Consider the following 19,557-nt stretch of genomic DNA (forward strand, 5'->3'; position numbering starts at 1 on the left):
ATATGTCTGTCTGTATATATATATATACATATATAATTTTTTACAATGTATATGTATAGTAAATCATCACACTGTACACCCTAAATGTATATAATTTTTATTTGTCAATTATATCTCAGTAGGCTGGAAAAAAATAAAAAATAAAGAAACCTCAGACTTGATAGAGATGCTTCAGCTTGGTGCAAATTGCCTCATGGAAATAATACAGCATTCTCTCACAAAAAGATCCATCTTTAAGGATCCCATAGATTTTTATAAAATAAAATATCCTCTTCTCCTGCCTTATCCTTACTTCTTTCAACCATACAGAAAGATCGTTTAAGGAATTCACTCAACTGCTTATCTTACTGGTCTTCCCAACTAGACTTCCTACTGCTCAGAGGCAGGAATGATACCATACACCACTTTGTTTTATCAAGCCCCCAGTATCTACCACAGTGCTAGACCACAGAGGGTGCTAGGGGAATACACCTTTGTTTGACTAAATTCATTCTTTAACGCAACAGTGTGCCAGGAATTGTTCTGAGTACCAAGAATAGAGCAGTGAACAAAAACCTCCACATTTATTGAACCTCTGTTCTGGTGCTAGAGATGAAGACAAATAATAAAACTATATAATATATGAGATAGATAAGAGCTAAAAAGCAAAAATAAAGCAGGAAAGGAGCATATAAAGTTTCAAGGAGAAGAGTAAAATTTTAGACAGGATTGTCAGAAAAGGCCTTACTGAGAATGTAACATTTGAGTAAAGACTTGAACCATGAGGGTATCTGAGGAAGGAATATTCTAGAAAGATGGAATAGCAGGTGCAAAGACTGAGGCAGGAACATAGTGAGTAAGTGTAAGGGTGTCAAGTGGGTCAATGTGACTGGGAGAGGACTGAACAGTGAGGAGTACTGGGCCATGGGGTCAGAGAGGTCATAACAGGAGGCCTGACCATGGTGGCCTTACAGATGGTGATAAGGGTTTTTACCCTGACAGGTCTGTGAGCAGAGTGACATGATCTGATGAAGTTGGGGCAGGGGGTACCACTTAGGAGGCTGTTGAAATAATCCAGGCATGAGATGACTTGGACTTGGGCCAGAGTGGCGTCGGCAGAGGTATGGAAAGCTGATCAGATGTGGGACATATTTTGAAGGCAGAGACAAGAGATGTTGCTTGAGGGACTGCATACGGGGCAGGGTGCATGAGAATGAGAGGCGCCAAGAATGGGCTGGGCAATTGGAAGGATGGAGTTGCCGTTTCTTGAGATAGGGAAAACTACGAGAGGCTTAAACTGGGGAGGGGGGACATCAGGTTGGGACATAATTGAGTTTGAGATGCCCTTTATACCATCATATGGCCATGACAAGAAGGCAGTCGCATATATGAGTTGTGAGTCTCAAGAGCAGGTATGGGCTGGAATTAGGAATTTAGAGTCAACAGCACTGAGAATGTATTTAAACCCATGAAACTAGATGAAATTGGTACAGCAAAACCAAAAGAGCAGCTCCCAAATATTCTTATTTCCAATTACTCATATGCTTCAATAAATAATTAACCTTTGACTCCAGTGGTCACAGTTCCAGACTTTCCAAAACAATCTCATTTCAAGTAATTCTAATATTTCCAAAAAGGCAATTGTTAAGTGTAACTAAATCAACTTTATTTTTAGACAATGTGAGACTTCTCATATAAATACATTCACAAATCAAAGAGAAAAATATCTTTCACCGGACAATATGTTCTGATTTAAGATTCTAAAACTATGAATACACGCACATAACCCTTCAAATATTAATAAAAATTGTTAGAATGTACTGTAGCCTGGCCCCTTGCTAAGAACTGTACATAGATTCCCTTATTTCTCACAGCAACCCTAAGAGGTAAGAACTATTATATTCCCATTTTATAAACAAAGAAACAGACTTAAAGTCACGTACCCAAAGACACACAGCTAGTGACTGGTCCAGGCATCCTGCAGTTAGAGCTCACAGATTCAGGGCGAGGGGCCCACTGAGGAGCTAGGGAGCTGATGGTCTTAAATATTCACTAGATCTGCGGCTGGTCAAAGACAGAGAAAGAGGAACAGGACAGACAGACAAGGCCTGACAGCCCATGAGGCTCGAGGCCCTTTAACTTCGGGCACCCAAAGTCAAGCAGCTCTCCATGATAGCACTGGATCAAGAATCACTCTTAGTGATTAAATAAGTAATTATGTACCGTGGGGAGCAATATTTAATTAGATGGTTAAGTATTACATGAGTCGGTAGGAAGTAGAGCAGGGAGAGATCTGGAACCTCAGGTGCTGGGGGACGAATTCAAGGCATAGGTGCCCACAAAGTGGGTGTGGACCCTTCCCAGGGCTTCGGTGCCTCTTTCCAGACCATCCCACCTCACTCTATTTAAATGATAATAGAAGTTTTCAGAAATCCTCCGAAAGATTGCCTTACAAGAGTCCTGAAGACAGAGGAGATGGGCCTTTAGGCAGCGTATATCAACACGGGCTCAGGCCACCAGCAGAGCAGACTCAGCTAGGGTAGTTTCACTGGAACACGTGTCCTCAGGCTCTGCCCAGGGCACCACCAGCTGAACCACTAGGCCCCTCTGTTTGGCTTCGGCATTGTAAGACTCTCCCCAAGGGCTTTGGGGCCCAGGGGCATCGCCAGCTGCCCCCCCCCCAGCCTAACCTCTCCAAAAGGGGCATCGGCCTATCCCCCAGGGTCAGCAGGGTGGGATAATTTTGAGAAGCCCTGTCAATGCGTTACTTTGGAAAAATGAAACAGAAACACTAGAGTCCCATTCCTTGCCAAATGAGACTCCCCGAATGAAAAACATTTTGGAGGCTAAGAAAAACTGGCTTCCTTAGGTCCTGTATAATAATCAACTCAGGAAAGAACCTTCTCTAGGGCCAGCCCCATGGTAGGTTTAGGGGGACATAACAATGATAGCTATAGTTGTTAAACATTCACAGAGCCCTGACTGAGGGCCAGGCATTGGCTTATGCACTTTATGTGTTCCTTCTATCCCCATGACAAGCCCGTTTCATTACAGGTAGGGACTTGTACTATCCCCACTTTTTACAGAGGAAGAAACAGAAACACAGGTTATATCACTCCCTAAAGGTCTCGAAAGTAGTTGGTGGTAGAGGTGAGATTCAAGTCCAAGCAGCCAGGCTCCAGTGCTCTGCCCTTAGGTGCTCTGCCACACCACCTCTCAGACAATGCCTTTCTGTCATTAGCACTGTTATGAGTGCCTCTTCCACAGGATGAAGCATGGGAGTGACACCAACCAAAGATATCTTCAGAGGCAGGAAGGGGAGAACAGGAGAGAACTGAGGCTAAGGATATAGACTACTGAGGTGACAAAGAGCAAACTCCAGAGTGTGACAGGACCAGCCAGCTGTAGCGGCACGCTCCACCCACCCTCTCTGCCATCCCCCTGCTCCCCCATCATCTGTCCTAAACTGCAAGCGCTGCTCCAGCCAGCATCCATTCAGCCTCTGGTTCTCATGGGAATCCCAATACTTCTAGTCTACCCAATCCTGCTTATAAATCTTGCTTTAGGAACGATAAAAGTCCATTCAAAAATCTCAGGACATTTCTATGTACAGAGTCTTGGTACATTAATTATCTGGAGACTTCTGCCCACAATTTCTATACTAATTCAGTGTTTCTTAAGGTATGGTCTGGTCAGAATCTCCAGGACATCTTGTTAAAAATGAGTATCCCTAGCACTCGTCCTAAATTACAGAATGAAAAGCTCTGAAGGTGGGGCAGGAGAACCTATATTTTTAAGCCCCTCAACCAGTGATTCTTCTGCACACCAAAGTCTGAGTAGCGTCATTATCTAGTTCTTAGGAAACAAGCTATGGCAATAGTATTTAATGGGATTCTGCTTCAAGTACAAATGCAATCTTCCCCTCTCTCTGTAATAAGCTTTCTTTAAAGCAATCCCTTTTGTCATCAAAACTGATACATCTCTCATGGTCTGGAGAATAATGATCTCAGCCTGGTTTTAAACATTCTAGAATCCACCTCAATTTTCTAAACTTTCTCCCGCTCCAGTGTTTCCAGAGGGTGGCCCCCATGGCACTAATGATTTTAAGAGGCATCTGAGGTAAACTTTTCTTTTTCTTTTAGAGGCCCAATGTTTATGTTAATATAAATGAAGAAAAATTGTAACTACAGTATCCAAACCTGTGATTTCATGAATACTGGGGCTTCAGTGGGAAATAAAAGCATCAATGTTTAAAAATATTAAATAAATATGTAATAGTACAGGCAGTACTCAGATAAAGGTCTTAAATTTGGGAAACCTCAAACTTGCCTTTGTCCTTTCTGACAGGCACCATCAGTTCCAGCCATGTGTCTCTGACCACAGGCATTCTCTGCCTTTATTCCAGAGTGTCCGTGCCCATGGAACACTATCTCCTCTTATAAATGTCTCTTTAAATGTTACCCATCATTTCACACCCAGTTCATGCCTCCTTCCAGGAACCTCCAGATTCTTCCAGCCACCCCAGCACACTCCCTTTTGGAATTCCTGTAACATACTTAAGGTACCACTCATTTATGACATAATTGCTACTTAAGTGTCTATATGGATCTATTCAGTGTCATTTCCCTAGTGAAACCGAGCCTCCTGAGAGTAACCCATGGTCTCTTTTACTCCTGGATTACCCAGAGAGCTAAATGTCCCTGGTTGGATCCGAGCACAAAACAGGAACTCAGTGACTACGTGGGAACTCATCATGTAGCTGAATGAAATGTTCCACAGCACTGAGAGAAGTGGCTGTTGCAGGCCCTCTGCATCTTCTTACTCCAGGCCAGATTTCTCAGCCACATCTCTCCATCACTGTCAGGTGAAGAGCACAGAAGCCAGAGCCTAGGAAATTCTACCCAAAGGTGTGATTCTGTGGGTGTCCCCTGGCCGACAGGGGTGGGAAAGGTGACCTCAGCCATTCCAGTGGCAGCTTGTCTGTTTCCAAGGGCCAGTCACCTCTGCTGCTGCATCCTCACCCTCAGTCTGGAAGAACCAGAATGGCCAAAGAACCCTCGTGGAAACAACCACAAATGGGCAAACAGAACAAGCTCCACTACTTGATTCATCCTGTGACTTTGGCCTTTCCGTATCTCAAGTTTTTGCATCTATCCAATACCTGTCATATCTAATACACACTTGCTATATAAGGCAAAAGAAACACTGATTTTGAAAGCAGTTTAAATTATCAGGTACAATAAAAACATCAGGGACCACAGCACAGGACTCTGCAAGGAGAATTAGACTGGGAGGGCAGAGGGGTCAGTTCTCCACTGGGCCAGCCGTGAGCAATAGGAGGTGTGGTCCCTCCTTCCAACTCTGCCCCCTTTGCTTGTCACATGACCTCAGGTACCCACTTAGCTGCTCTGGGACTCAACGTCCTTGTCTGTGAAACTTGCCTGTGCACTAGATGATCTGGTCTAGGGCCAAGTTCCACGTGAATTTGAGTACCTTAGAGAATGATAGCCAAACAAGACTAGTGCCCAATGCACACTTCACTGGACATGCTCCAAAGTGGGGATGGTGCCCCAATGTGCCCAAGATTTGGGTGGGCCCCAGCAAAGCATCATCAGAGACACTCAGACACCTTTCCCTCCAACCAGCATCTGCATATGGATAAAAGCAGACCTGGTGTTCACCCTACCTGCTCTCTGCCTCACTGTCCAACTCCTTCATCTGAATACACGGCAAAACGCCCCATCTCCTCACTACCACAGTCATAGCTTTTTCTTCCCCTTCACGTTCTAAAACAACAACAACAACAACTTGAAAACCACAGGTTTTTGGTGTTAAGATTTGGCTTTGAAATTAGTTATACCTTCAGCTCCCCCTCAGACATGCACCGCTTTCATGAGTGAAAGGACTGGAGGCCAGTGTGGAGAGGAAATGGGGAATGAGTGGGAACGCCAGTGGTGCGAGGGAGGCAGTGGCAAGGGCCACTGGTGAACTGGAATGGAATGGAATAGCATTGTGTTCTTTGGGATTCCATAAAGGTTTGCCTGCTTCCCAAAGTGTAAGCCACAATCTCCTAGGGCTATACTTGGTGTGGTCTGTTGGAGCTTCCCTGTAAGCCCCGTAACCATGGTTTCGGGCAGACTACATCACAGCTGTGAGCATAAAGGGAAGAGGCTTCTTCCTATTTTCCCCTAAAATTCCATATCCTTAAAATATATATACATCTATATATGCATATATACGGGTGTACGTATATGTATATATATGTAAGGCGATATGCCAAGGTGATTCATGTGCAACCTCTGACCATAGGACAATCATGAAGTTATTCATTTTCAATAATTAAACACCTCTCCATGAGGATCAGATATCTCTCTTTTGGGGTAGACCAAAAAACCCTGAAAACATATATACCCAGAGCCACACCTGCTCTTGGTGGAAACATGTAACAAATCTGAAAATAAAGAAATCCATTTCCTAATTGAACACCTTCCCCCTAAAAAAGAGCTAAAGCAAGCTTGCTTCTCCCTGCTTCTCCGAATGCCAAGGTTTAATGCATTTGGCTTATAGTAGGTGCACAAGGCCTGTTTCCAAGTCCCTAATATTTTGACAATGTCATCAATTAACTCAGTCTCATACTTAGTATCTCATTGCACAGTGTCTTGAAAATCAAAACAGGGAAACGACATAACTTGAAGTCGGATTCAAAGCACTGACTTCCAATTACTCACTAGCAGAACCATTTGTAGAATACAACACTCGTTCTGGATGGATAGGCAATGCATTGGGCAAAACCAGCTCGGCCGATGTTTCTGGGACCCTGGAGGGGACTAGAGGAGAAGACATTTTTCTCCCCGTATGTCAGCAGATGAGCTAACCGCCAGGCAACAGAATAGAAACGAGCTAGCTTCCTCCCGGAGGGAAAGATAAAACAGCTCCTCAGTGCTACGCAGGACAAAGCCAGGACGTGCAAGAAGCCTTCAGTCTAGGGCTCCACGTGCCTCTCCAAGGACGGAGGAACCCACACACACACAATCACACACAGCCAGCCCACCGCGCGCCTGCAGAAGGCGCCGGGTTCTCCGCCAACCTTCAGCACCGGCGGCTCGGGGCTCCCAGCTTGCGAGCTTCCTGTAGCACCCGCTGTCTGGAAGGGGCAGAGGGCCGTACCCTCTTTCCAAGTCTCTTCTTCCTTGCCCCAATGCCTACTTCTTCCCAACTACGAAGTGGACTGTGCTTCCCCAAAGTAATTGAGACATACACACACACACCTCAGATGGCACTAAGACCCTGCGCCCCACGACCAAAGCCAAGGCCAAGAGTCTTCCCCCGGAACCCCAGAGCCGCGCTCCTGGACCAGGAGGCGCCCAACTCACCCAGTCCTCGAAGTGGCGGCTCCCGTTCTGCAGCAGCTCCTCAAACTGGATGGTGCAGTTGGCCACGAAGTCGTCGTAGCCGATGGGGGCATCATGGAAGACGGCCAGCTCGATCTTGCGCCCGTTACACACATCGGTGACGAACTCGTCGTGCCAGGCCGGGCTGTTGGTCTTCTGCTTGGTGGCCGTTTGGCCGATACGCGAATCGTCCACGTTGAGGGCGATGTAGGGGTCGAGAAGGAAAGTCTGCGGCCGGGGTCCCACCGCATGGCGCAGCGACCAGGCTGTGGGCTTCAAGCTCACGGCCTCGCAGATTTTGATCTTAAGAAGGCCATTGAACACTACCATGGTCGGGGCGGGGAGTGGGGGCCGGGGTCACTCCGTCCGCCCCGAGGGCAGGAACGAAGAACCGACGCCGCGGCGCTCCGAGCACGGGGACTCCTGGGTCCCCTCTCGCCCCACCGCACACTCTCCCTACACCTTGTAGCGTTGCGCCCTGGCGCGGGCGATTCTCAGCCAGTGCATGTATTTCCTCGCCGGGTTCCTAACGGAAAACAGGGAGGGGGGGAGAGCTGGGGGACGTCCGTGTTTGGAGCAAGTCTCTCCCCCCCCACCCCAACAGCAGCACCTCCAGAAGAGGAGATGAGGTGCTGGCTCCGCTGCAAGCCGCGGGGGCTGTGTCGTCGCCTCGCCGCCTCACTGGGTCCGGGCTGCGGGGAAGCGGGCTCCGCGCCCGGCGCTTACCTACCTTTCCGAAACATAATCCCCGGGAAATTTCGACTCCGGGAGGGGGAGGGGGCGGTGAGACGGGGCGGGGACGAGAACCGGGGGCGCAGATTTCAACCCGGATCCTCTTCGCACACCCAGCGCCTGCCTCTGACCGCGCGGGGCGGGGGGATGGACCAAGGGATGTGCAGTCTATCCGGAGGGATGCATGTCGAGAGGAAATGGTCCTCCTCGGAGCCAAATTTTTAAAAATCCACAAGCCACACGGCCAGCCCGGCCGCCTCCTCCCGGGCGAAGCCGCGCCGCGCCTCAGTCGGCGATCGGGAAGCGCCAGGAGTCGGGAATCTCACATCCGCGCGGGGTCGGGAGTCGGGGTGGCCGCCGCTAGGGCTCGGGGCGCAGGCCGGCAGCGGGCGGTGCGCAGCGCGGCGGCGGGGACGGGACTGCGACTCCGCGCGGCCCCACCTCCCGGGCGCCGGCGCCCGCCTGCCGCGCTCCCCGCGTCCCAGCTCTCGGCTGCCGCTCGCTCGCCGCCCGCCCGCCCGCTCTCCCCCTCGGTCTCTTCTCCCTCCGTCGGTGTGCGAGCGAGTCTCCCTCCCTCTAATGCAGGAAATGCGCAAAAGACGTCAGTGTGTGTGTGTGTGTGTGTGTGTGTGTGTGTCTGTGTGTCTGTGTGTGTGTGTGTGCACGCGCGCGGGCGCGCTCCTGTGTTTGGGGAAATAGAAAGTTTTGCCGGTTGGGGGAGCAGTACGGGAAAAGTGAGCCGAGGAGAGGACGACCGAGAGCGGGCGAGCCTGCCGGGGTCGCGGCGGCGGGTGGAGAAGCCAGACCGGGACCCCGCGCGGGACCCCGGAGAGTGGCAGCCTTGGGGGCTGGGGTGCGAGCCCGCCGGCTGTCGATACCTGGTCTGTGGTCTCCGCCGGGAGACGAGCGGGCCGCGCATCTCTCCAGGCTCTGTGGCCAACACTGTCTTTTAAAGCCGAGGGTGGAGAAGTGGCAGGGGTCGCGCAGCCGGAGAGGACTCGGGACCCTCCCCCGGCCCCACCCCTCCTCGGACCGTGGCTGGCAAGGGCAGCCTGCGGAGTATTGGTCGGTCTGTCTGTCATTCTGTCCGGAGACGCTCTGCTCCGCGGTGGTGGGGGAAGGGGGAAAGGGAGGGGCGTGCAAGGCTCCGTATGAGTTTTAAAACATTTATTCTCTCTTCCCTTTCTTTGGGGGCATTCTCCCTTTGGGGGGTCTGTCCCAGACTTATTGGGCTTTGAGAAACTTGTTGACAAGTGAAAGCTTAGTAGCACCCTGGCTCGGTTTGTGTGTTTGTTTATATTTTACGAAGTGACTTCATATTTACTCTGGACCTTGCCTGTGCCCTTCTGGGCTCTGATCAGCGCGCTGACAGCGGCCGTCCCAGATGCGCGTAAACGGGGTGCGTCCTCCGAGGGGCGAGGGTCTGTGTCCGTGCTGATTTCCTCCGTAACCTTTAAACTCTCGCTGGAAGCCGCGGCGGCTGCTGATCACGTGAGGCGAGCCCTGGGCTGCTGGGGAAGAATTTCCTCCGCGGGGAGCCGAGGACTGGGAAGGCGGCCCGGCGAGGGACGGCCTCGCGCCTGGGGACACGAACCTGGGAGGCCGGGGCGGAGAGCGCGGAGGTCCCGGTGGCGGCCCTGGCTGGAACAGCAGAAGGACAGCGCTGGGAAGAGGTCATCTCCGCAACCTGCGAGCCGGGGGGTTGTGCAAACGGAAAAAGAAAACCTCGGCCCTGCCCCGTGTGCCAAGTCAAGTCAGGGAGTTTGTAGGAATCGTGGTAAGCTGAGTGTTTATCTCTCGAGTCTGGTTAGTGTCGGCCAAAATTTGAAACCCACCTCTCGATCACTTTTTCTCAGTGGAAAAAAGGTTATCATTGTGGCTTAAAGGCTTAAAAAGGCTTAAAGGCGAAGAAGAAGGCCGGCCCCTGAACAACAGGATACCAAGTGCAGCACGCAGGTCGCAAAAATGATCCGAAAAGCCCCAGGCAGATCCTCTCCGAAGGCCTGCAGCCACCGCGCTCTCCTGAACTTAGAAGTAATTTCTCGAAGCCCGCCCTGTTGGATGGAGCAGCGGGGTAGAGAGAGAGCTACCAAGCAGTCTTAAGGACAATTGAGACCGCTCACATGTAAAATGTCAAGATATAAAAGTTGTGCCTTCCAGAGCCACTCCCACCAACTGGAGGCATATTTTAAAATCTGCCCGTTTGACAAAGCACAGGTGGGATATCTCGTTGCTGTTTAACTTTATTTCTTTGATCATCAGAACTTTTTCCTCCTTGTTTCTTACTGCCATCATTCTGTTCTTATTAAACATGTTTCCCCCTTCATGGGGCATGTGATGGGCGAGAATGGCAAATAGGGCTTATCTTCTAAAAATGCATTTGGAAGCAGAGCAAGAGCTAGAGAGAGATGACTACGATGCCTGACAAAGAGGCAAAATTGAAGGGCTACCAACAAACTCGGCCATCAAGACAAATAATATTTTAATGCAATGTTTTTTTTAAAAAAATCAAAACGAATGTAGAATTCCAGGGTGAACATAATATCCAAATTTTGAATAATTTAAAATATTGCATTAAAATAGTCTTTGTATTACTGAGTTTATTGGCACCCCTGAAATTTTGTGCCTGAGATGAGGGCTTCACCTGCCCCACACCAGCCCCAGCCCTTTGGGGCGGTGGAGAAAGGCACAGATTTCGTGAAGTTAGGGATTCTTTTGAGTGTTTCACACCTTCTCTCTACTCTTTCTCTGGGTGAGTCCTATCTTACCTGCAAACAGAGAAGTACAGGGATTGAAGGACATTGGTCAAAATCCCTCCTCTTCTATGTGTTCAACAGGAAAGACGTTTAGAATTAAAGACACACTAAACTTGAACTTTTGGCATGATATTAGATTCCCCCCACCTCCCCAGGCAAGAACCCCAATGATATTAAATAGGGTCTGTTGCCATCCCAGTAACCAGGCGTTGTTAAAACCAATAAGCTACAAGTTTCTAATCCCATTTCCTTGGACCTGGGTAAGGTTACAGGAAGGCAGCATCCGCCTCTTAGCAGAATGTTTGTTACACCGTGTGAATAAATCAGCCTGCAGTCCTCAGATGCAGCCGATCCCAGGGTGACCTTTCCTTTCAATTACAAGTCTTTCTGTCTGGGGGTGGAGGAAAGTGGGGTAACTAAAAAACTTGGCCAAACAAACTTTCTGTTTTGTGTTGGAAGAGTATTTAAATAAAAAGGGAGAAAAAAAAAAGGGAGAATGCTGGCTGTCTACATACAAACATTGCTAATTTCCTGCCCTTATTACATCCTTATTTCTAAATAAATCTCTCACCATCCTCCTGTCAAACTTGGCTGAATGAAAATATGTATCCTCCAGGGGCACCATGGAGATGCCAGACGTGAGCCTCTTTAGGGGGAAACCCTTAAATTTACCTGAGGAGTAGGGGCAGTGGGTCTAAAATGACCCTCTGCTCCAGATTTCATGTGAAAAGAAAAACAAGCCCTTGCAGGGCAGAAGTTTTACGATGTACAATTCCAGTCAATAATTACTGCCTACTTCATCCTTCTCTTGGCCCCTGTATAGTCTTGAAAGACAGGACAGCCATGGGTATAGACATTCAGTAAAACACCCTTTGGATTCCGACTATGGCCTAGTTGTTTTGTGATCTTTGGGAGAGGGAAGAGGAAGGGAAGAAAAGTGATAGAAGAATTTGACAAAAATGATCAGGATGGTGACCTTCTCCTTTTAAAATTAACCTCATGGAAAAAGGCTGAGGGAGCAAGAGTCCCCAGGGCAGTGTGACAGTAGCCGATGGAGGGCTGCACCAGCCTCTGGGAGAGCACGGAAGAAGGATCAGCCCTTTGCCTGGGGCTGCCTGGGAAGGCATCACCCAGCAGGCCTAGGCTTTTCAACAGGAATTCCTTCAGAGGCAAAGAGGAGAGGAAAGGGCATTGGAGGCAAGGGGAACAGAGTGTATAAAGCACAGGTAGGTAAGAGCATGGCTGTTTGGGATGAGTAAGGGACCGGTGTACCTGGCCTGTGAGGTAAGAGGAGGTGAGGTAGGTTGGACTGAATAATTAAGGCCTTGTAGAGCCTGCAAAGGAAGCCTGAACTTCCTCCTTGAGAGACAATGATCCCTGTAAAGTGGAGAAGCAGCATAACTGGATGGATCCTTTCCTCTTCTGTAATTTTTCTCCAGAAGACTCACCCCAAACACAGGCTGTCGGAGAAACAGAAGCTCCAAGTCTGAGGATGCTTTACACTCCATCTGATCGAAAATGGAACGGTCTGCGGATATTGTTGAGCTGGGTAAAAGGAAGCAGGGAGGGGCGCCAGAACCTTAGACTAGCGCGTTCAGATTCATGGCCTTGTTGCTCTGCTGGTTGTCGCCGTTTACAGGATGTTAATGGCTTCTGCAAAGGTCTGCCTGGTCAGGGTCTCTCATACATTCCACACACGCTCCGTGAAACAGAGTGCAACCACCTGGGCCCTGTGATGGAATATGCAGGAGCACAACAGTAGAAAACCTTGCAGAGTTTTGTTGACCCTGCCCTGGCTCAGTCCCCACCTTAGTTCCAACCCCAATTCTAACCCCGCCCTAGGCCCACCCTCCTGTTTCTGGCCCATATCTGGCCTGCCACGTCTGCTTATTTGGGCCCTGTCTCTGCTCTAAACTCTGGTGCAATGACCCAGAGACCAGGCTTCATTCACACCCTGCAGAGAGATGGAGGGATCAGAGGTAACCCCATAGAGCTTAAAGGTGGATGTGGACAGGAGAGGGCCTGGCGCCCCTCCCTCCTCAGTCCCTTTGACCCTGAGCCCCACTCTCTCAGGTGCCATATGGAAAATAGTATCACATACCACATCTTCTTTGGCTGTGATGTTGGGCTGCATCTTGGGACTTTTAAATCCATGAATTAACCCATCCGTCTTTACTGAGTACCTGCTATGTTCAGAATACTGGGTGTTCTAGGGAGAACAAACAGATACGTGGATGATTCCTACTCCAGTGGGGGAGATAGAAAGATCAATTCAGGCAGTCATTCACATATTTAGCAGTCGGTATTGAGTGCCATGTCATCTAGAGCACTGAGGAAATGAAGATGATGACACACAGTGACCCTTTATTAGTTGGGATGGGCCAGTTCATGCTGCTCTAATAAACAGTCCCCAAATCTCAAGGTCTAAAAATAACAAGAGATCTCTTCTCACACTGCTGAAAGTCCATGGCAGGGTTGGCTGCAGGTCTGCCTCCGTATCAGCATCATTCTCACTCATTCACGTCATTCTCACTTTCTGGAACATAGCTGGTCACAGGCAGAGAGCAAAAGAACCTCTAGAAGGTCTTACTCAGGCAATTCAATAGCCCACCGGAAGTGCTAACCTCCATTTCTGCTCACTAGTTGTTGGCTAGAACGAGTCACGTGGCCTCCCTTCCCCAGACATGAGGGGGCTGGGAAGCTCTCCTACCCGCAGAGGGGAGGAGCCTGGACTGTTTGGTGAATAGCACTGAAGACTGCCCTAGACCCTGTCTTCAGATAACTGGTGCCTAGAGATAATTCAAGGTAGCACATAGTAAATGGCAGATAAATGACACAGTCAGAAAGAGCTATAGTCATTTAGGGAGAGCAGCTATCACAATCAGAGTGGGACTGTTTGACGTCCAATGGCCCTGGGCCACGGCACACAGAAGACTTCCGGTGACTGGAGAATCCTACCAAGTGTCAGACTAGCAACCACCTAAGCTCCTCTTCCCCTTCCCTCAATATGTCTAACTTCACAGGACCTGCAGGTCCTTCAAGAGCGACTTCAGAACCAAATCAGCACTAAGGAGGCATTTGGACTCAATAGAACTAAAACTTGTTTGTTTCACTCTGCAGGATTTGAGAGATTACCTGGCCTATATCCTTAATCCTTATTACATTCATCTATTAAATGAGGAAACTCAGTTCTAGAGAGGTTAACTGACTTGCCACACAAGAAAATTGAAAAAAATAATCATAATAACCAAAACACTATTTAGAGGTCAAAACGAATGCTTGCACTTACTAGTTTAAGTTCACTTTTTTTCTACATTGTCCTGCTGGAACCAATGCAATGCCATGTAATGATAATAACCCCAGTTCCATTTTAATACCTCGGAAACAAAATTTCTGTAAATCTAAGGTTCAGGTTTGTTTTAATGTATTGGTTTCAAGTTTAACTGGCCTGGGTGAAATACAATATTATAGACTTACAATAATTCTCGGGGGACTATGATATTGATAGAGGTCTTCCTGAAAACAAAAGGACTTTATTGTTCCTCAACTTCTCCATTTTTACCTCTTCTCTCCTAACACCAATCAGATGTGTTTTCGGCAGATGGTTTTATGATACCTGCACCAAGTATAGCAGCTGTTTCCCGAGGCTCCCCGTGGATATCTTATCAACTAGCAGAATGACTGATCTGACTGTTCAGATCAGGTTATAGATCTCTAACAAGTTCTGGACATTTGATTAATCCATTTCTACTTCTAATTTACTTTTCAGGATCAAGGAGCTGGGGCTCCAGGGCAGGGAACGTTGCTTCTCGTTACCAATAAGGATCATGTAGTTATAACAAATGTAAAACCAGAACAGGTTAAATTCACAGGTTTTGTTACAACCAACATGTGATGCAGGGTGGCAATTCCTTCTCTCCTTTAAGGCCCAAATCTTCCGTGGGCCCGGTCCTTATTCCCCCAGCTGAAGCTATGCATCGTCCTCCCTGAACTCCCCTACCACCTCCTCCTCACTTCTTATTGCCCAGTCAGCTATAAGTCTCTTATTTGGTACCTGTCTTAACTCTGCCCCTTCTCTGAAATATGACTCATCTCCATACCTGCTCCCCAGTACCTTGGACATGGTAGGTACAAGTTGGCGCTCTATTAATATTCGTCACAAGGATGGCCCTGTGAAATAAGAGTGTCACGAATCTTTTAGCCTCTCCCGTCCTTGCCCAGATGAGCGCCTTGGCGATGGTTGGCTCGCTCCGCTCCAAGGCAACCAGGGGCTGTAGTGATAAGTCACTGGGGCTGCTGGCCGGCGTCGCGAGGGCACCTCGGGGCCTGCGGCCACTGCGCCGGACTCCGCGAGCCGACAGCGCCCTCTGGCGGACGCGAGCGCGCCCAGCCCGGTTTTTCCGGCGCTCTGACCGCCTCTGCTTACTCTTGTGTCCACGGACTGGGGCTCCAAACTCTGGGAGCTCTAGGATTTCTTTAAAAGCTGAGGTCAAGGGGCAGACCACCTGGCATGGGACCATTGACTTTACCCACATGCCCATCGGGAGCAGGGGACAGATGCAGTCAGCGAGCACCTGCGGTATGAAAATACTGTGAATAATGTTCTTTTTTTTTTTCAACAACTAGACTTCTTAAAGTGAAGAATTATGTTCCTATCATTGCATTAGAGCAATAAGCCATCCGTTTGCCAGTTAAATCCATGCTGGGTCCAGGAAAAACAGAAATGAAAGAGTTGCGGTCCAGGTTTTTGAGGAGTTAGAACTCAAAGGGCCTCCCTGTGGGCCACAGAGACCAACCCTGCTTTTTTCTTGATTTAAGACGGCTGGTCAGTTCCCAAAGCTGAGGTGAGGGTTGTGAGAAATGGCCAAGGAACCCTGCTGGAGGAGTCGCATTCAGAATAGGAAGCACTGGGAGTGGCAGAGGATTGGGGTCCCCTCAGAGGTTGCTCCCCTCATTCCAGCAGATAACTTGGTTTCCTTTTACGAAAAACACAGAAGCCATCATCTGGGGGCTGACCTGACTTTGCCACTTAACCCGACAACCACCTAGGAAGGAAGAAAGGATGAGTGTCATTTCTCCATCCCACCGGTTGTCACGGAAGCGGGTCCCTCCAGCTCAGGCCCCCACGTGTGCCCTGGATCCATTACCCACCCCTCCGTTTCAGGGACTTCACTGCTGATCACACCTCACTCCTCGCCTTCAACCTCTCCCTCTCCACCATTCCTTCCCATCAGTAAGTCTCACCCATCCTAGAAAATATTTTCGTCACCACACATCTCTCTCCAGCTACCTCTCAAACCTCTTCAAATAGACAAGTCTCACGTTGTCTATTTTCTTACAATCCACTCCCTCCTCAGCCCATGCCATGAGGCTCACTGAGCCCTCTCTCATGGAGGGGACGAGTCACCTCCACCCCGCTAAGCCCAGTTTTGGAGTGAACACCTCGCTTGGCCACTCTCTCGGCAGCATGGGATGCTGTTCCCCCTCTGTCCTTAAAATGCTCTCTTCCCCTGGTTTACGTGACATCTGAGCTCTCCAAAATGTTCTCCCTGCCTCCTTGGCTTCTCCTTTCCAGTTTCTTTTGTTCTTCTCTTCCTCTGCCCATCTCTTAAATGCATCCTTAATTACACCGCAGAACGCTAAGACAATAATGCAAACGTTTTCTCGATGAAAATGTCAGGTGAGTGACCATAGGTTCCGTACACTTTGAAGGAAGGAAAGATCACTACGGCCTAGAGTGGTAAGGGAAGCCCCCGTGGAGAAAGAGAGATGGAAAGTGGGCGCCGACATGGGGTAAAGTATCAGAGAGAAAGAGAAATGGCATTCCTGGTGGAGGAACTTCCCACTAAGTGCACAGAAGGAAGAAAAGATTTAATCCAAAACTATTAAGCATCTCTTTGCTAGGCATGGCATAAAATAAAAAAGGAAGACATGAGTCCCTAGTTTAAATTTTAGCTTACGTTCCTGTGAAATGATCAGAAAGCAACATAAGGTAGCATTTGATAGAGGCATAGATGGTGCAAAGAAGGAAGAGATCAGCACGGGCTTCCTGGAGATGGCAGGACTTGTGGGCTATATTGCTCTGTTTGAATTAGGGTAGGCTAACTGCTCTATCAGAGATACAGCCTCTAATATATAAAAGCTCAAACACAAGAGACGTTTATGTTTTCTCACCTAACGGTATTGAGTGGGTGAATAGGTCAGAGGGGTGGCCCTGTCCCTCTCAGGCTTCCATAGTCACCCTGGGGATTGTAGCCAATGGACCCATCCATAAAGAGAAAAGAACATGAAGGATCATGGAGCCAGAAACGTATTTATGGGCCAGGTTGCTCACATCCTATTGGCTAGGACTTAGTCACATGGCCACATATAGCTGCAAGGGAAACAGTCTGGTCAAGTGCCAGGAGGGTGAGGGGAGCATGGCTTTTGGTGAGCAAAGAGCTGTTTCCCACTTGGTCCTTTCCCCTTGGCTGGAGATTAGGATGACATTTGGGTTAACCTATAGTACAAATTTGATCCATTCTTCATTATCCTCATTCTTTCCCTATCTTATGTGTTAAAAAGAGCTACAAAGACTCTACAGTTGTGAAGAGAGATACAGGTGCAGGTGCGAGTCAAGATAAAGGTCAAGAAACAGGAGAAAGCAGTGTGCTGGGCTACAGTGTCTAGAGAGGACAGCGTCTTCCAGCCCCTCCCTGTCTCTGCCCATTAACATGCCAAGTTGCCCTTATCTTTGGTGAAAGTTGTGACGTGGTGGGAGACACCTGTTGTTTCCTGGTGGGGGGAAGTTCTCAACCCACAAGTGAACTTGGTCAAGGTCCTCCCTCCAGGTGACCTGGGAGATGCTGCAGGGCAGTGTGGGGTGAAAGTGAGTCACCAGGCGCAAGCATCAGATGTATAATAATACTGTTCTGTACTTTGAACTTCTAAGGAAGATTTTACGTCTATCCCTCCTTTACTACTCACTTCTCAACCACAAGTTCAAAGCAAATATTATCATCCCCCATTTTACAGAGGAGAGTAACTGGAACTCAGAGAAGGGAAGGGACTCAAGTGGACACAGGATCAGGGCCCAGAGCAGAACCTGGCTCCCTAGATGGGGCCTCCCACAAGACCAACCTTACCCCCTCTATCTGAGTATGATCAAGGCACTGGTGGGTGGCTCTTCTCCCATTTCCCTGGAAACTGAGTCTCCAAGGACGCCTCATTGCCCTGCAAGGCAAAGGCTGCTGCTCCAGCTGGTGGGTTGCACGGAGACATCGGCTCAGACGTGCAGGCCGTTCTACCCACCCTCAGCTGCCTAACTGGCCTGGGCGGTGTGGGTGGTAGTTAACGAAGGAGTGCTGGCTGGGGCACATTTGCATCCTGGTCCAGCGGGGAAGGCACTAAACATGCCCTTTGCCCCCTGAGGAACTTAGAGCTACTGGGCACCCTGCTGATTGCTTTTCCTGGGATGGGGTGGTGGTGGAGGGTTGGGGGGCACTACCTGCACCCCCCTCTGGGTGAGGATAGCTATCTCTCAAATTCTTATCTCACTGAAGGATTTTCTTATAAAAGTCAGTCTTTGTCTGCTTTTTTTCCCTTCCCCTCCCTTATCTTTTCTTTCTCCGAACCTGTTGCACTTCTGTCATTAACTTCTAACAAAGGAAGCTTTTCTGGATTGTTTTATTCTTGCAAATGCAAACAACCTAACCAGGAGAGTCAGGCCAGGCCTAGCCGAGGCAGGCCTTTGTTGGTGGGGTGCAGGAACCAAGCATGGGAGCCCTTTTCTGGGACCGGAGATCCCCCAGGGAGCTTGGAGGAAAGGTGGAAGCCCTGCCCGGGATGACATCCTGTTAACCTCCAGGCTGTGGCCCCTTCAGGGCCCTGCACTGTGGGAGGGTCGCTGAGGCCTGAGGTCTAGTGAAGGAACGAGAAAGGACATTTCCCTCTTCACTCCCTGAAAACCACGCCAGCTCCATTTCCTGACCTGAGTCCTGCACCCAGTTATTCCCTCTGCCAGGGCTCCCTGCCCCATCCTGTGGGTCTCAGCTTAGACAGCACTTCTTCCCAGAGAAACGCTCCCCCATCAGCCCTGAATACACGTTGTTGTTAGTGCTGGTCTACTTGTTGGTTTTCACCAAAGGCAGAGTTACAGCAAAGCTAATACAGTTTAAATTTCAGGGCCCTTCCCTTGCTCCTTCCAAGGCCCTGTTCCTAATTTTATATTCCTAATTTTGTATTCTTTTTCCTAAAGGGGGCTTTTCAAATGTTTAAGCTTCAGGCCACATGCAACCCGGGTCTTCCTGTGGTATTTCCCATTGCTCTGCAAACTCCCTGATTCAGGGACTGTATGTCAGGTTCCCTGGGGTACTCCTAGGTCTCAACAGACAGGCTAGGCTCTCAGCAAACGTTTGTTAAATGAAAAAAATGAAAGGAAGAAAGGATCCTTGGCTAGTGTTTAGCAGACCAGGGGTTCTCATTAAGAGCCCTCAGCACTGTCACCTGGGCAACCTGGACAGGCTGGCCTGTCCCTTTAGCACAGTGCAGTGTGGAGTGGAGTCCAGCTTGGAAGCTCAGGGACTTAGTTCTGGGATCTGGGGCAAATTACCCGCCTCTCAGTGGGCCCTGGTTGATTCAAATGTAACAAGGTGTTGTAACAACCGCCTTATCGATTAACAATAGGCATTGTGCTACAGATGGGTACAGTGCCTGACACT

General features: G+C 49.1%; 1 protein-coding gene and 2 long non-coding RNA genes across 5 annotated transcripts in view; 1 reads left to right on the top strand and 2 right to left on the bottom strand.

Moving 5' to 3' along the window:
• PRKCE (protein kinase C epsilon) overlaps positions 1 to 8,742 on the bottom strand; it is a 509,933-nt gene extending 501,191 nt beyond the window's left edge. Inside the window, exons 1-2 of one of the 3 annotated variants that reach the window (XM_004264993.3) lie at positions 8,101 to 8,740; positions 7,353 to 7,896 (exon numbers count right to left, since the gene is read on the bottom strand). In XM_004264993.3, the coding sequence (XP_004265041.1) occupies positions 7,353 to 7,700 (348 nt within the window). In that variant the 5' untranslated portion in view covers positions 7,701 to 7,896; positions 8,101 to 8,740. Of the gene's footprint in view, positions 1 to 7,352 lie in introns of all 3 variants that reach the window. The other 2 variants (XM_049696373.1, XM_049696374.1) reach the window with 2 other exon arrangements.
• LOC125960907 (uncharacterized) overlaps positions 1 to 19,557 on the top strand; it is an 840,695-nt gene that overhangs the window by 539,949 nt on the left and 281,189 nt on the right. The gene's annotated exons all lie outside the window — the stretch shown is intronic.
• The window catches only part of LOC125960908 (uncharacterized), a 29,415-nt gene continuing 18,956 nt past the window's right edge, over positions 9,099 to 19,557 (bottom strand). Inside the window, exon 3 of the long non-coding RNA XR_007471070.1 lies at positions 9,099 to 10,156. This is a non-coding gene — a long non-coding RNA (uncharacterized LOC125960908). The remainder of the gene's footprint in view (positions 10,157 to 19,557) is intronic.

The sequence above is a fragment of the Orcinus orca genome, chromosome 13, assembly GCF_937001465.1.
Source record: "Orcinus orca chromosome 13, mOrcOrc1.1, whole genome shotgun sequence".
NCBI classification, from domain to species: Eukaryota; Metazoa; Chordata; class Mammalia; order Artiodactyla; family Delphinidae; genus Orcinus; species Orcinus orca.